General features: G+C 43.6%; 1 protein-coding gene across 1 annotated transcript; it reads left to right on the forward strand.

The window, feature by feature from the left end:
* Positions 1–6,756: 6,756 nt before the first annotated feature.
* On the forward strand, positions 6,757–14,804 carry LOC307092162 (inactive pancreatic lipase-related protein 1-like; the record flags this gene model as incomplete). Its single annotated transcript, XM_079759066.1, has 12 exons — positions 6,757–6,811; positions 7,111–7,262; positions 7,828–7,950; positions 8,061–8,195; positions 9,244–9,352; positions 9,605–9,727; positions 10,164–10,280; positions 11,418–11,536; positions 12,906–13,035; positions 13,653–13,767; positions 14,103–14,267; positions 14,735–14,804. 12 exons carry the CDS (start codon positions 6,757–6,759, stop codon positions 14,802–14,804), a joined length of 1,413 nt encoding a protein of 470 aa, XP_079615192.1.
* Positions 14,805–16,039: the final 1,235 nt, after the last annotated feature.

Consider the following 16,039-nt stretch of genomic DNA (forward strand, 5'->3'; position numbering starts at 1 on the left):
CACCGCTACAACCCCCACCCTTACCCTCTTCAACTCTTCACCCCCAACGACCGCCAACTCCACCCCCCTGACAAACATCCCACCCCCCCTAGGAGTCTCCCAGCTTTACAGAGGAAAAAACAACAACACTATTCTTACCCATGATGGCTCACTCTGAGTGGGAGGAGAGATCACCGATGAATGGATTGTGCATGACATGAATAATCTCCAGAACCCAAACAGCCCTCACCCCTTCTCTCTCCCCCCCCCCCCCCACCACCTGCCCCCCCCCCCCCCCCCCCCCCCCCCCCCCCCCCCCCCCCCCACCTTGTTCTGGATGGACCACTGATAATTATTCTCCGACGTGCTCCGAAGACATTGTGGCTCGGTTCCACAGACTGTTTTCATGGATCTCTGAAGTCAAACGCTGCCATCGTCTCCTGTTCCTCAGTTGCATGATACCAGTAAATATTGAAGGCAAGGTTTGGTAAAAAAAAAAAGAAAAACACAAAAACATGTTGGAGGTTTGGAGACTGACTGACGGTCATGTGATCTTTGCCGCTGCGTTTCCTAGGACCAGTGGTTTGGACGCTTGCGCAACAGGAAGCTGTATATAATGGACTTTTTTTTGTTTTGTATGTGACTAAAAAACTAAACAAACTATGAATCTATGAGAAAGCGTAGTACTTTGAAGGCGAGGGACGCATGTGGCGGCAGCAGCCCTGAGATTGACGCACCGTGCGCACCACACGTAGGAACTTTAAATCTTTGTTGTGAATTCCACTCACCTCCCAAGGTCATAAGTTAAAGGTCAACCAATGAGGCCAAGTGGAGGCCACCCAACATAGTCTTGGAAAGTAAAAATATCCTTGAGACACACATGCACGCACGCACACACACACACACACACACACACACACACACACACACACACAGAAACACCGCCAGCCACACACATACATACTTACAAACACACACACACACATCACACACACACACAGCCACATACAAGCATGCACACACAAAGAGAACATTAGCTACCTTTCTAAAGTTCACTCTAAAGAAGCCATTGAGTTTATAGATTTGTGTGGTGTTATACAAAGGGAGTCTGTGAAATGACTGTAAAAAATGTATGTAAGAGTGCAGTTGTTATAACAAAAAATAAGCTTTTCTTTCTGGTGTAGCCTGCTTTGTCCCATTAAAGAACAATAAAATGATCTGTTTTTATGAATTATGAAATATACTTTGACGTGGAGCAGTGCAGAACCAACCCTTTCACCCCACCCCCCCTCTATCTATATCTACAAACCATCTCTAACCCGTGGTGGTCGCTACGACCGCAGGTCAAAACACACTGTGTTCCTGCAACATGACCGGTGCCATGGAAACCCTGTTTCACCGCCATGGCAACGATTACGCAAAGTGAAAAGTAGGGAGAAGGAGGAGTAATGGATGGAGACGGAGATTGAGATGTTCTCGGCCCGGGGTTGCGTTACAGATATGTTTGACCTACACTCTATGAACGATGACCACTGCAGGGGGGACGGGGGGGATATCTAGTAACGCCCAAGGAACTTGGAGAAGCTGGTCATGCAGCCGCTGCCAGGTTTTTAGATAGGAAGTGGAGGGAAAACCAGAGAGCTTTGTGTTGACACAAATACTGAGCAGTTTAAAAAAAAAAAAAAAAAAACATTCTAATCACCCAGTTTTTTTATTCATACAATTGTCAATAATTTTCGTTTTGACCTAGAAGCTTTCAGTTTACATGAAGGCAATTGTTTTAATGTAATGGAGGATATAGGCCTAGGCCTACCAAACACCAAAATTATCTATTTCAAATCCCAAATCACAGCATAGCATAACTAGTTTGCAATTGAGAGATATTGAATCATGAATATCTGGTGCACCTCATTGAATTACAAGTTTTGGGGCCACACAATTAAATAACAACTTGCCCAACTATTCACCTGAGTGGGCTGTTCCAGTGCGGTTGCTTTGGAGAGGTTATAAGGTTCAACTCTTTGGAATATTTATATTATATTTATTCCTTAAAGCAAGCTGCGATTATTCGAGAATAATATATAATAATAGGAGGGAGGGAGGGGAAATGAACCGAATATTTTCAGGAACATGTGTTCTTATTATTGAGTTGTGAGAACAGAGGTTGTTATATCAATAGAATAAATATTATTTGGTTTATGCAAACGCGTCGCGATGCAGATAGAGACGCCTTTCTTTAGTGCTAGTGTATAGGCCTACCGACAATGAGTCCAACTGCCCTCGTGCAGGTCTACTTTGGCCATCTGTCTGCACTCATAACGTGTCCTTTCCAGTCCAACACGTCCCTTAGTGGTCCTCGTGGTTAATCCAGTTTGGCGCTCAAGTGATTACACGTGAAACGCTTTGAAAAGGGATAAAATATAATATACTCGTTGCTATGTGTGACTGTACCATTTTTTTCTTATTTTATTACCGTGATTTAATTTGCAGACGGAGATTAAGACACATTAGAGCAACTGCATACGTTTTACACTCGATTTAAAGTGATTGAAAAGGGGATGTAAGGGGGACGATTGCGCATCACCAAGAAGCCGTTTAAAGCCGTTTATTAATCAGCAGCGCACTGCATGTAATCTACGCAGCAGCATCAGCACCGCTCTCCATCAGGCTCAGTCGCACTCTACACCATGTGGAATACTGATGCCAACACCCAATGGCGAGGACTCATGTTTTATTAAAACTAGCAGATTTCTCATTTAATATTCAATCTCTTCGCATAAGACTTATTATCAGTGACCTGACCCAACGCATTTGCTAATTACAAATAATTCCTGGTTGTATTTTCGGGGAACATATAGCATCTATTAGCACTTCATTATTCATCTTGGATATGATAAATCACTGCCACGACGAGGGATTTTCTAATAAATATAATTGAGACTCGAGCAGAAAGCGACTTCATGGCAATTAGTGTTAGAATACAAACAGAATTATTTTAGTTTATTAGCAGACTTTTTCATATTTGTTCCAGATTGAGGATTAGAGGAAATTAGAGTTATCTGTGTGGCTTGTAAAAATTATTAACAAGACCAAATTACTTTTTGGGATTGGCTACTTCTTTGTCTGTCTTTTGCGTTAATAATTTAAAATAGAATAAATAAAATGTTAACTTATGAATCTTTTATTTTTTTAAAGAAAGAAAAAAGTTGAATGTAGGCTACTCGATTTACTTCATGTTTATCATACGGTGGTAAAAACAGAAAGTATGTGTTCAATAATTATGAGCTCTATGTAACCTGTGCTTACATTACATAAAGGTTTGAAAGACGTCCACAGAACCGCAGGTGCGACGATGTGCTCGTCATAAGCTACACAGTGGACCAGTTTAGGCCTAAAGACACTATAGCCTATGGCGTCACTAGATATATTTTTTTGATTATTTAGGCTTGATTATAAATATATATGTATATAGGCTACATTATATGAAAGGATTACGATTAATAAAAAATATATTTAATCCAAAAATATATATACACATATATATTTATAGTATAACACACACACACACACACACACACACACACACACACACACACACACATATATATATATATATATATAGTATAAAACAAACACATAGGTTAAACATAGATGTGTGTTGTTTTTTTTAAATAATTATTACCCTTTCATTCTCGCGGCAGGGTGGATAAGCAGGGGGACCCCCACCGCATAATAAAGAGACACTATGAGGTCCAGTGGGTCCTTCTCCCTCGGGCTGCTCGGACCACACATGCGCGCTTATCCCCCGCAAGCTGCACGCTTGCACGCACGACCCTTATTTCCTCGGCCTCACTCCAACAACACTGTAACAGGGGGGTATTCGAGGAAAATACTAAGTTCGGGTAACGTTTAAAAATATAACCGCTGCTAGTGTATGCAATACGATATAGCCTACTTAACGTGGAACAAAATAGCCGTCATGTCTCCTATTGTTTTAGCGGCTTTATAGGAGTTGAGTTGTCCTCCGCTCTGACCCCTCTCCACCTCCTCCTCCTCCTCCTCCTCCTCCTCCTCCTCCTCTCGGTCCCCAGATGCGGAGCCCGAAGGCCCGAGCAGCCTCTCCAACTGTAGTCCACTATATTAGGAGGATTAACATTCCGGCGGTAAGCCGCCACAGCGCAGACCCAATGTCGTCTCTTTTTTTTGGTGTATTTATTTCCTTATCATGGCTCAAATCTGGTTCGCACTGTCCACGGCGTAATTTCCCTTTCGTCTTTCGGTTCTACAAACCCACCGCGCTGCTCCTTCACACGCACGCACCCCATGCGTAAAATGGGAATAGAAAACATAACGTGTGAGTAATGTGAGTAAAAAAGATGCAGGCCCAAGAGTTAAACTCGTCCAAGGTGAGCCATTGTTGAGTGTTTGAATTACATTTTCTTGTCTCCTTGTATCAAGTTTCCATGGTCGATGCACGCGCATCATTGTGCGTAGACCTCAACTCTAATTTATAACAAATTATTTCGGAAATCATACATTTACAAAAATCATGCATGGAACTCACTCCATCGATAAATAGAGAAAGAGAGAGAGAGAGAGAGAGAGAGAGGGAGAGAGAGAGAGAGAGAGAGAGAGAGAGAGAGAGAGAGAGAGAGAGAGAGAGAGAGAGAGAAATAAGCCCTGATCCTCTTTTTAGAAAACTCCCTCCCAGCCAGACACCTATAATGGACCAGTATTTATCAAGCGGCCCGGGAGAGGAGTGTGCACCTAGGGCTGTTTTCGCATGGGATTAGCCGGGGTCCAGAGCCCGATGCTCTCACTGGATCATCTGGTAGAGATTAGTCTCTGGCTGTTTACCCAGCTCCCGCGGTCCACTCATTGATCTGAAATTAAACTTCTCCCCACAAGTCCATGTGGGTCAATGTTTTGAGGCTTATCAGGTAGACGCTCCGTTAAATATTTTATATTTTCTCTGCGACTGTGTATTTAACATCTTTCTGTTCCGTGTGGAGGCGTTAATGCGCAGAGAACTAGATGATAAGACATCCCAATATTGCTGTTTCGTGACACCACCAACTAGACGCGTATGCATTAAGCCTACGAACTGGATTTTCCTTATCAAAAAGATAAAGCCCTTAAATCGGGACTCCATTTGAACGGAGGCTATTAACGGTAGAACGATTCACTGAGGGAAGAGCGAAAGAGGAACGGCATTGCTTGCTGTCTGACGCCATCTGTTGGACTCAACACAAAAAAAACATTTTGCAGCGTCGTGTCCGGCCTCCTGAATGGGCGGCCCAGGTAGGCGACGCAGTAGACCAACAGCACACCAAAACACCGCGGTCAAGCGCCGCATGAGAATCTATGCTGAATCTAAAAGCAACGTACATATTTTGTCCACTATACTGGCCCCGATTCAATAGATACATGAACTGATTGTACCTTTATGAAACCGCAGTAGGCCTACTGAACTGTTATTGAAAATGTTCACCTGCCACCTGCCGAATGAGGGAGGAGGGTGGAAATAAAGTTGTGATTTCTTTATCTGCTTGGTTTAAGGTGAGACAGAAAGGTAAGTGCTTGTTGGCTAGTATTCTCCAGTGCAAATGCATCAATAAGCTCGGCGGTAAAGTAGGTTAAACGGACAGCTCGCCCTTGCGGTTCGAGGTGCGTTCCTGTCCCAGCAAAATACTAAGCTTCTACTATTATAACTTTCAATATGCAACATTTTCGCTTAAGCCTTCAACCAGCATCTAAATACGACACATTGGAAGGTTAATGAAGTTGTATTTGTTGGCATCTTAATCCGTGCATTGAGACATGTTAAATTAAACAAAACAAAAAAGTGCGTTATCACTTGGTTATTATTACTTGCTGCATGTGAAGCTCGAGGCTAGGTGGTTGGGATGTAGCATGTTGGTCGAGGTGTTATTGCTCAAGATAAAAATATTTATAAAATATATTAAATATATATTTGTATATATTTTATAAAGCACGAGTGTGCGTTTCTTTAATCACTATAGTGCAAAGAAAATAATGTCAGGTCAAATGTATGATCAGCTCTCTCATCCACCATAGAGTCTGGTGCACCAGAAAGGTTTTATTCCCTTGATTCACCCATACTGTACAGGACCCTGATAATGGATAGATACACAGAGGTGCCTATGATTGTTCAACCTTTTGCAATTTTGTGCAACATCCTTTGATTCAGCTCAAAGCATGAGACAAACACGATTTCCCAACAAAAAAAAACGCTTAAAACCTTGGGGACAACAGGCCGTACATACTGTAGGCCTACATAAACAAACATGCACATAAAGGCTTTTTCAAAAAAACATGTTACTCAAATACCTCCACCGCAAACAAGTGATAAGACAACAGGACATATACTGTACATTGGTGTACATAAGGGCCTTTTTTGAAACACATGTAACTAATCAAATATCTCCACCGCAAACGTTAAGACAACAGGACATGTATTGGTGTACATAGGGGCCTTTTTTGAAACACATGTAACTAATCAAATATCTCCACCGCAAACCAGTCATGAGTGACGTGTCCCTGACACCAACACAGCTGTGGCTTTCCCATTCTCGTTTGGGGGTGAAAACACCTGGTTGCTCTATAAAAAGGTCCGCTGCTTATATTCAGAGTGTTGGATCTATTGCTCAGAGGTAAGTCCTAGATATGGGTTCATCTTAATTACGGGATTTGGTGTCGATAATTCCTGTCTTTGTTTTATAATGGCATGTTTCCCATGGGCCTTTTGTTCACCAGATGACACAGATTTGGGTTCTTGGTGCGGTCCTCTGCCTGTTTGGATCAGCATATGGCAAGTTATCTCAATATTTCTTATAGTTCTAATGTTTTGTTGTGTCCTGTTTAACATGAATAAGCAGAAGAGCACACTAGGCAGGTAACAAAACTGCACAGGACTGTCATAAACAAATGAAATGCAAATTAAAATAATTTGTCATATTTTGGGTTTGTATGTAAATTACAAATGAACAATTTCTCAAATGATGTAGGCCTATGAATTATAATTTTGAAAATATATGCACATTTTAAAAAAGCGAAATGCATCCAATTGTCGAAGTACCATCCTGATCAACTCGTGGTTGTCGTCCACAGCTGATGAGGTTTGTTACGATGGATTGGGCTGCTTTAGCGACCTGCCGCCATGGGGGGGCACCAAAGAGCGCCCCCTCGCCAAACTGCCCTGGGTGCCGGGCATGATCAAAACGCGCTTCCTCCTCTTCACCCCGAGGAACAAGTACTACCACGTGAGCAGAGGGGCGGTCGATCTTTAGCGTAGGGATGGAGGTTTCCGTTGATTCGGATTCCACGTTACAGATTCAAATCAAAACCACAAAAAACAGATGCAAGTTTTATGCTTCCATTTCGCCATGTCGTCTTTGGTACAATAAATATATTTTCCCAAGGAATACAACACAGATCGGTATAGATAGGCTTTAAAACGAAATAAATGACTTATAAACGAAATTATAGGCTCTTTTGTTTAGAGCCAATTCCACAGCCAGAGTCGCCTCAGATTCTGATATTTATTTTTAAATGATTCTCAGATTGATTTGGAGTCACACCTTTTTTTGTCTTATTTGGTAGGCTATGAACTATTTTCTTTAGCAGGGGATTTTATCCAAAGCAACTTACAGTTGCAGTTCAGATACAAAGGCACTATTCAGTTGATGACCTAACCCTGACCTGCTCTTAAAAATGACATGGAGCAGTGTTCTGTAAGTCGCTTTGGATACAAATGGCTGCTTAATAACTCAATAGACTAAACAGTAGCATTATAAACCAACTGAATCCTGGATTTATCTTCGGCAGGAGATCACGGCAGACGCAAAAATAATGAAGGTCACCAACTACAACAAGCTCAAGGCAACACGCTTCATCATCCCAGGATACCTGGTGGCCAAGGATGAGAACTGGGCCCAGGATATGTGCAAGGCATGTAGAACCTCTGCTAGCAGGAGCAGCTACTAACACCTGCTTACACAGGCTTGGGCCTCACTGTGGTTCATGAGGCCGTTCTAATAGATGATGTGACCGTCTACCAGGACATGCTCAAGTGGGACACTGTGAACTGCATTGCGATGGAGTGGAAGGCTGGCGTTAGGGCGCCGTACGCCCAGGCCGCAAACAACGCCAGGGTGGTGGCAGCCCAGGTGGCCCACATGATCAACTTCCTCATGGTGAGTCTGGTGTAGCGGAGATGGCCTGCAGGGTAGCACCTCACTCACAGTGCCATAGAGGGGAGCCTCAAGCTTTTCCACTTTCTAGTATAGTCGAGCACGGCTATAGCACATACGTAAATTGTTGAGATTCAGCTGCAACATTTACTCTGTTCCGTGGCCAAGTTGGACCGTTGTCTTCACTGGTCTGATTTGTGGAACCAAGATCCCTGACCAATGCCGTCAACGGCCCCACTTTTCCAAACACCTCACTGCACAGCAGTGAGGTGTCTGGGTCTGAGAACCGGTGGTACATTGGTGCCGTTATCAGCCGATTTTTGGGGCCCGATTTCCCATTTGTTGCTCTGGTCAGATTATAGATTGCACTGTGTCGTTGAGTGTGTTAAACCTGATCAGGGCCACACAGATTCTAAATATAATCTTTTTACGATCCAATATCCTGTAGTGTGCAGGGAACCCTGAGGTCAGCCGAGTAGGCCTACTTAGTGAATGGACTGTTAGATGGGAAAGATAATAGCCAATTGGGAGCAACCCTGATTGGTAATCACTACAGAAGCCATGGCAGAAAGAGCTAAAATGTTGAGAATTTGGGAAACAGATTAGTGTACAGTCAATTATCACGCCGCCTCCATGACTTCGTCCATAGTGTTTGAGAAGCTTATGCTTAAGGAATGTTTGCAAATGTAAGATTGCAATTGCGATTTCCAAGAGTCTCGGTTTTGGGAATCACGACTGTTCGGGAACGGAGTCGGTTAGTGTGTGGTTTCCTTTAACACACGGCCAAACCTTTGAATGTAACTTCATCTATAGTTAGGTGTGTGGTCTTCAATGTTTTCCAAATTTGAAAATGTGGCTAGTGTCTTTCAGCAAGATTAAGGGAGGATAACGTAAAAAAAAATACAGGTAAATTCTAGTTGGTGTGTATAGGCTACACAAAGTATTACACATAGATTCATCTCCAACCTTAGGGTAAAAGACAATATCAGAAGAAAGTGTCCTAGCATGCTTGGTGTTAGACCTAATATTTGTGCTTGGTGGCGTGACATAGGGCTACTACAAGCAGACGGCCGATAAGTTCCACATTATCGGACACAGCCTGGGCGCACACGCCGCTGGCGAGGTCGGCAGGCTGGTCCCCAATCTCGCACGCATCACCGGTATGTCCCACAGCATGCCCGTCAAAAACTGCCTAAAATGACAGACAGTTTGTGTGTTCTGAGCATGGAATTTGGATGTCAAAATCATCAATATATTTTATGAAGTAGATATGTATGTTGTCCCCATTCAACATATCGGACGACCATAAAGGAAACTAAATGTCGTTGTCCAATGAGCTACCTTTTAACAGTTACTAGCTGGATGAGATAGACTCCATTCAATCGTTCTCTGTCCCCTCACCGCACGGACAGGTTTGGATCCCGTGGAGCCATACTTCCAGGGAGCTAGCCGCGACGTGCGCCTGGATACTAGCGACGCCGCCTTCGTAGACGTGATTCACACTGATTCACTCCCGTTCACTAAAAACAAGCTTGGTACGCACTTGGTCGGTTCACACTTTCTACATGCTTGCTACATGCAAGTCATACCGTGAAGGCACAATGATGAGTCGCCAAAAGAAAGCTGATGGACATCAGCTAACCCTATCTCTGGACACAAAGCCACATGATATGATTCTGATATACTCTGGCTTTCAACCCTGTTTGTTTAATAATTACATATAAGGCCAAAAACGTAAATTAAAACATTAAAACCAGAGACATAAATCAAAGTGTAAAAACAACCAACATTTATTCTATCAATATTGGGGTTTAGTTTAGCACAATGAGAACTTGTCAATTGGAAATTCTGAGGATTTCATTTGAAACCTTGCTAACCGATGGCATTCACTTTAACAAATTATCTCATGAAAACGGTACCGCATTGCGTCATTGTTTCTCAACATAATCCATTTGATCCTACCAACTGCAGGTCTAGGGATGTCTGGGAACATGGGCCATATCGACTTCTACCCTAATGGAGGGGAGCTCATGCCTGGCTGCAGCAAGAACAGTGGCAGCCCCAGCAATCTTGATGGCATCTGGGAAGGTGAGCTGGCCCGGGGAGATGGTTGGAACTGACCTCCCGAAAAGTTTGACCATAGACATTTTTCAGATTTGGAGGCTGCAAATCCCGGACCAATGACAATCAATAAATGTGAAAGGTCGTTGTCGCCGACGCAACCGGTGTCAGGATCTTTGTGGGCTGGGTCTTCCCACGTCTGAGGGAATGGCAAAATATTAGGAAACTACTTCAAGGAAGTGGGATAGATGATGCAGTCCAAGATTTACACAACCCTCAACCCATTATTACCATTAACCCATTATCTTCTTCTATAAAAAGACTTGACTTGTGAGGCTAGTGAGGCTAGACAGGACCGTTGTCACCAGCCACAGATCTTCCAGTCCAGACCCAAGTTTTTCCAGTTGGAGATATTCCCAAAGATGGAACAGTGGGTTTTGTTTGGAATGTACCGCAGAGGCGTCGTGGGGATCAAGTAGCATGAGGCTGTAGCTACAGAGGAGGGGGAGGAGGATGGTAATGGGGATTATGCACAGCTGAGTCCTCCATCTTTGATCTCCCAGATCGGGGGGGGGGGGGGGTGGGGGGGAGAAAGTGTCGCATAGCTGAGGGTCCGCTGGTAGACCCTTGCTGGGAGAAAAAACAACACACTGTTATAATGTCCTCTGTCTCTCTCCCTTCAGCACACTCTCTCCTCGTCACTCCTCCTCGCTTTAACACACACTCCCTCCCTCTCCTCCTAGCTTCAACACTCTCTCCTTACTCCTCCACCTAGCATCCCCTCACATGCCCACCTCCTCCTTGCTTCAACATCCTCCTACTCCTCCTCCTCACTCCTTGTCCCTTTCTTCAACACAGCACTCCTTCCTGCTCCTCCCCTCCTCTCTTCCAGACACACACTCTTCTCCAACCGACACTCCTCCTGTCCTCCACCTCCTATTCTCTCCATCTCACAACTCCTTAAAATCCTCCACAACATGGTGTGTTACCTAAATTGACTGCTACTAAGAGTCTAATTTCAAGGAGGAAATCAGTCCTGAATGGCTGACAGGACAGTTAGCTAGTGTGCGGTCAGGCAACTATCCCTCCATCCATCCTAAACCTCTCCACCTCCCTTTTTAATCCCAAACCTCTCCTCCCGCCTCCTTCTCCTCCTCAATCCAGGCAATGTGGACTTTGACGGCTGTAACCACGCACGGGCTTACCAGTACTACAGCGAGAGCACGGTGAAGGCCCACGGCTTCGTGGCCTACCCCTGCCCCGACAAGGAAAGCTTCGCCGCTGTGAGTGTTTCACCGTGTGTTGGTGTTACTATTATGTATTTCAAATATTTAGTGAGCAAAGGAGCTTATTCAAAGCGATTTAATTCAGCCTGGTCATTTAATGTGAGATCCTGTTCATGTACACGATCAGTCATATAAGGAACAAGTACCCATACTTAGGCCTCTTGCTTAAGGATTCCAGTATAGGCTGTGGGGATAGGAGGATTGAACCCAGAGCTATTATTCTTCAGCCCGTTTATATGTGTGAGCAAAGTATGTGTATGTGGGCAAGGACGGAACTATAGGGATGGCTGTGTGTGTGTGTGTGTGTGTTTGTGTGTGTGTGTGTGTGTGTGTGTGTGTGTGTGTGTGTGTCAGTGTGTGTAGATAGAATATGCATGTTTATATTGGGGGGAGTTGGGGGCAGACAAGGCTCTCTGTCCCTTCGTAGGTCAGGCTGGTAGGGGTAGGAAATTGGGGGGGGTTGTAGGAGAAACTGGCCCCGGCTGTGACCACAGCGGCCGCATGTATGAAGCAGGTGCCACCACCTGTCACCCAGGACACCGATATGGCTGTGAACCAGTGATTTAGTCGTCCCAGTTTGCTCGCCCACGCCACCACGGCGACAACAAGCCCCCCACCCCCCGCCTGCAGCTGTCGCCGTTGGTAACGACAGTTCATCCTGCTCCGGGACCGGGGCCCAGGCAAACAGAGAGTGGAGCCTTCTCTAGAAGCCATCAGGCCCTCTGGGCTCGCTCGGAGCCTGGTAAACATGAGGGGTCGTGTCTCTGACGCAGTCATGACCTGAAGCAGGTCCCACACAGGGCAGTACTTTGAAATGTGAAGAAAACATGAATTCCTTCATGCTTTCTTTATACAAGGTAACTGCAAGGCTTTACTTTAGGAATAAAGTCCCAAAGACGTTTGGAGCATAATGACGTAAAGCGGTACGCTTAAATTATGCATTTTAGGCATATTCCATCTACAAGTGTGGCCATTAATATAAAATGTTTGTTGAAAAAGTGAAAAGCAGCACTTTTGAATGGTTTAGATATTGTTGTTTGGTAAAGGTGCAGTGCATGTCTGGTGATAAAGGTCATATCTATTAAAACATGATCATGACACACTCTGGAAATAAAATGCCATGATCATAGTTTAATAGATATGACTTCATAACCAGACAGTTTGCACAAATATATATTTCTCAACACCATTGTAGAATGGCGTTATGTATTTTTGACCTTCATCTGATTCAGAATGTGTAGACTAGCTACAAAAAGTGCAAACCAGCTACAAAAAATATTTTTTGTAGGCCACTACAATTAAGTTGTTCGGTACAAACTATACAATTGAGGATGTCATTGTCTCCTCGGGTCTCTGTGTTCTGCAGGGAATGTGCTTCCCATGTACCGGGGCCTCCTGTCCCCTGATGGGTCAGTCAGCTATCAAGTTCAACCTGACCTCTGTTCCCGCTGGGACCAAGTTCTTCCTCACCACAGGGAAAAAAGAGCCTTTTGGTCGTAAGTACCAATGCATGACTGTAATACCTAGTTACCCAAAAACCAGACATTTTTTGTCCTAAGTACCAATGCATGAATGTAATACTAAGTTATCCAAAGTGACTCACGGTGAATATAATTACATGTTATTAGGGAGCAAATACCAAGATATACCTTTTGGTATTAAGTACTATTACAAAAAGTGTATTACTTTAGTAGTAACACAAAAATAATCTGTGTCTAAAAAGATGTTGGCCGCGTTTAAGGCAATGTGATAATTCTGAATTCTGAGCGGGGCAACATTTGTTATCGAGTGGTGAAGGTAAGTATAGGAAGGGGTGATTTTTTTAAGCAATTGGAATGAAGCCTTAGCATTCACTTCTGAATCAAAATGAAGGGCTCACTACCTGGTGGTTTGAATGAATAACGAGATTGTCAACTGAGCCAGTCGATTGCAAGCATGGGGTCCAGAACAAAACTCTTGTTGACATAAACCATGTCAACAACGAACATGGTCTAATATTATCTTTTATTTCCTTCTTGCACCAACGTACCAAAACTAATTCCTGGTATGGGAACCTACTGAAATCACACCACTTCTGATTCTGAAACCACCCATTTCTATCGTGTGTTTCCAGGGTACAGCTACAGAGCCAAGGTCCTGCTGGACGGATCCGTCTGGCCCAACCCTGGCTTCATGTATATCTCCCTGAAGGGAGACCGCGAAGAGACAGAGTCTATCCAACTCCACGTGTAAGACGCCCAACCAAACAACTAAAGGACTCAAAACTACAACCATGTTTGTAGTCTATTCCAAATTGGAAGAGATTAACATTTCTGAGCCTCTGTACATATGGCCATGGCGTCTATTGATAGAAATGTATAAATATAACTAAAAACTCTAAAGGTGAAACCTTCATGTACAGTTGTGGTTATAGTTATTATTGTGCCACCTCATCCTGGTGCCACCGCCTCATAAAATATGACAAACATTTGTGTGGAGTTCATTTGAAAAATATAAAATAAATTTGAGCTACCCATAAAGACATTTGGTGTTCCCAAGCCTAACACTTAACCGCCATCCCCAGGGGCCTGCTGTCTCCAGGGTTCTATGAGTTGCTCATCAACACCGACAAGGATGTAGGCGAGATCAAGGAGATGACCTTCCAGTGGAACAACCATATCTTTAACCCCATTAAGCCCACATACAGTGCCTCCAGGATCGAGCTGGTGCGCGGGAAGGACAATAAGACGTAAGCCAAGAATCATTCCCGTTTTCTTCATCTCTCACAGCGGAAAATTCCGGAATCATTCCAGTTTTATAGAACCTGAACCAGAATCAGGAAAGTTCCAGAGTCTTTTAAGTATTTTAGAATCTTCACATACGATTTTAGAATACTGTATGGTTCTAGGACTGTATTGGCGGTCAAAGCGAGAGTTTAAAGGGTTCACCACTAGAGGGCACCATGAGACTAGGTGTGAACGACTGCTTAAACATGAAACTTGGAGCATCCGTTGCTATGGGGGAGCTTGCCCCCAGGAGATCGCACAACCTTAGTTGTGAATTAAAAGTTAAAGTGCATACATTGAAACGCAAAGTCACGATCAAAGACAAATTCAATTATCATTGTTTTATAAAGAGCAAGTGTCTTTTGCGAATGAAATACAAATTTTAACCCCCCCTGTTACATTTTTCTCTCTCTCGCTCCCTCTCTGACAGTTACAACTTCTGTGGCGTGGATAGGGTGGGGGAAAAGGTCATCCAGTCCGTGCCGCCGTGCAAGACATAGTCTGCCACTACAACCTTTACAATAAAACCATCGTTATGTTGAATACCTTTTGAATATCTTTTCATATGTTTGCTCAAATATTCTGTGAGGGGAGAGGATTTTATGATGAAAGGAGAATAGAGGCAAAATGTTGGTCATCTAAATAGGATGTGGTGAATGAAGAAGATGTAGCCCTTCCTTATTTGTTTGACATAGCAAATGCATTTCACACCAAATTGTTTTTGTTTGATGACATACTATCTATGAAAGTTAACAGATTTAACCATTTACCACCACGGTCACAGTGATAGCCAATTCGTTTGCAAACAGTTAAGTGTTGAGTGTATTGACTAACAACAAGCAACCAAATAAGCAGTAAATTACATGGTTAGAGTCCTATTCCCACCGCCTCGTTTGGATATAAAATGTGTCCAGAACGATTTACTTGTAATGTGTCTGTGATATGGACTTTCTGTGATTCCATCAGAGAGTGTGAGTGGTTGTGTGTGTGTGTGTGTGTGTGTGTGTGTGTGTGTGTGTGTGTGTGTGTCTCCCCCTGGCACTGAGAAGAACCCTCATTAATTCGTCTGTGGCCTTTTCACCAGTTTATGAAGTCCTGATTGCGCGCTATTGTTTTGGCGGTATTTATCTGAACACAAACCCCATAATCACTCCTGCCAAAATATGGCTTTGAGAAAAAAAAGGAGAGCTGCCATTTTTTCATCAAAAAAAAGGGCATTTGTATTCTCTGCAAAGAATCCATCAGGGCACACAATACCAATCAGTGGATAAACCCGAGGACTTTATTAATAAAACCACTGTGTGGGCTGCTGCCAGTGTCTTTAAGTCCTCTAAAAGACGACATCACTCTTTTGTCTCTCACGCTTGTGTGTGTGTGTGTGTGTGTGTGTGTGTGTGTGTGTGTGTGTGTGCGCGTGTGTGTGTGTGTATGTGGGTGTTCGCTCACACGCGTGTGTTTTTATTCATTACGGGCTCATTGGAAATGAAGGCTGGAGACAAAACACAGGCTAATGTCTGTAATTACAGCTGTTTGTCTGGGTGTCAACTTCTCTGATCTCTGAGCGGGGGTCTTCTCTTAGGGCTGGGAGGGAGGTTAAACAAAGAGAGATCAGACAGGTTGTGAATTAAGAGTTATATTTTTACAGATAGACGGGGGGGCACAAGTTAACCCGTAACCATGTAACGTTAACTCATAGGAATTACAATGAAAGATATGACACCATACATACATTCTT

This window comes from Pollachius pollachius (genome assembly GCF_949987615.1).
Source record: "Pollachius pollachius genome assembly, chromosome: 2".
NCBI classification, from domain to species: Eukaryota; Metazoa; Chordata; class Actinopteri; order Gadiformes; family Gadidae; genus Pollachius; species Pollachius pollachius.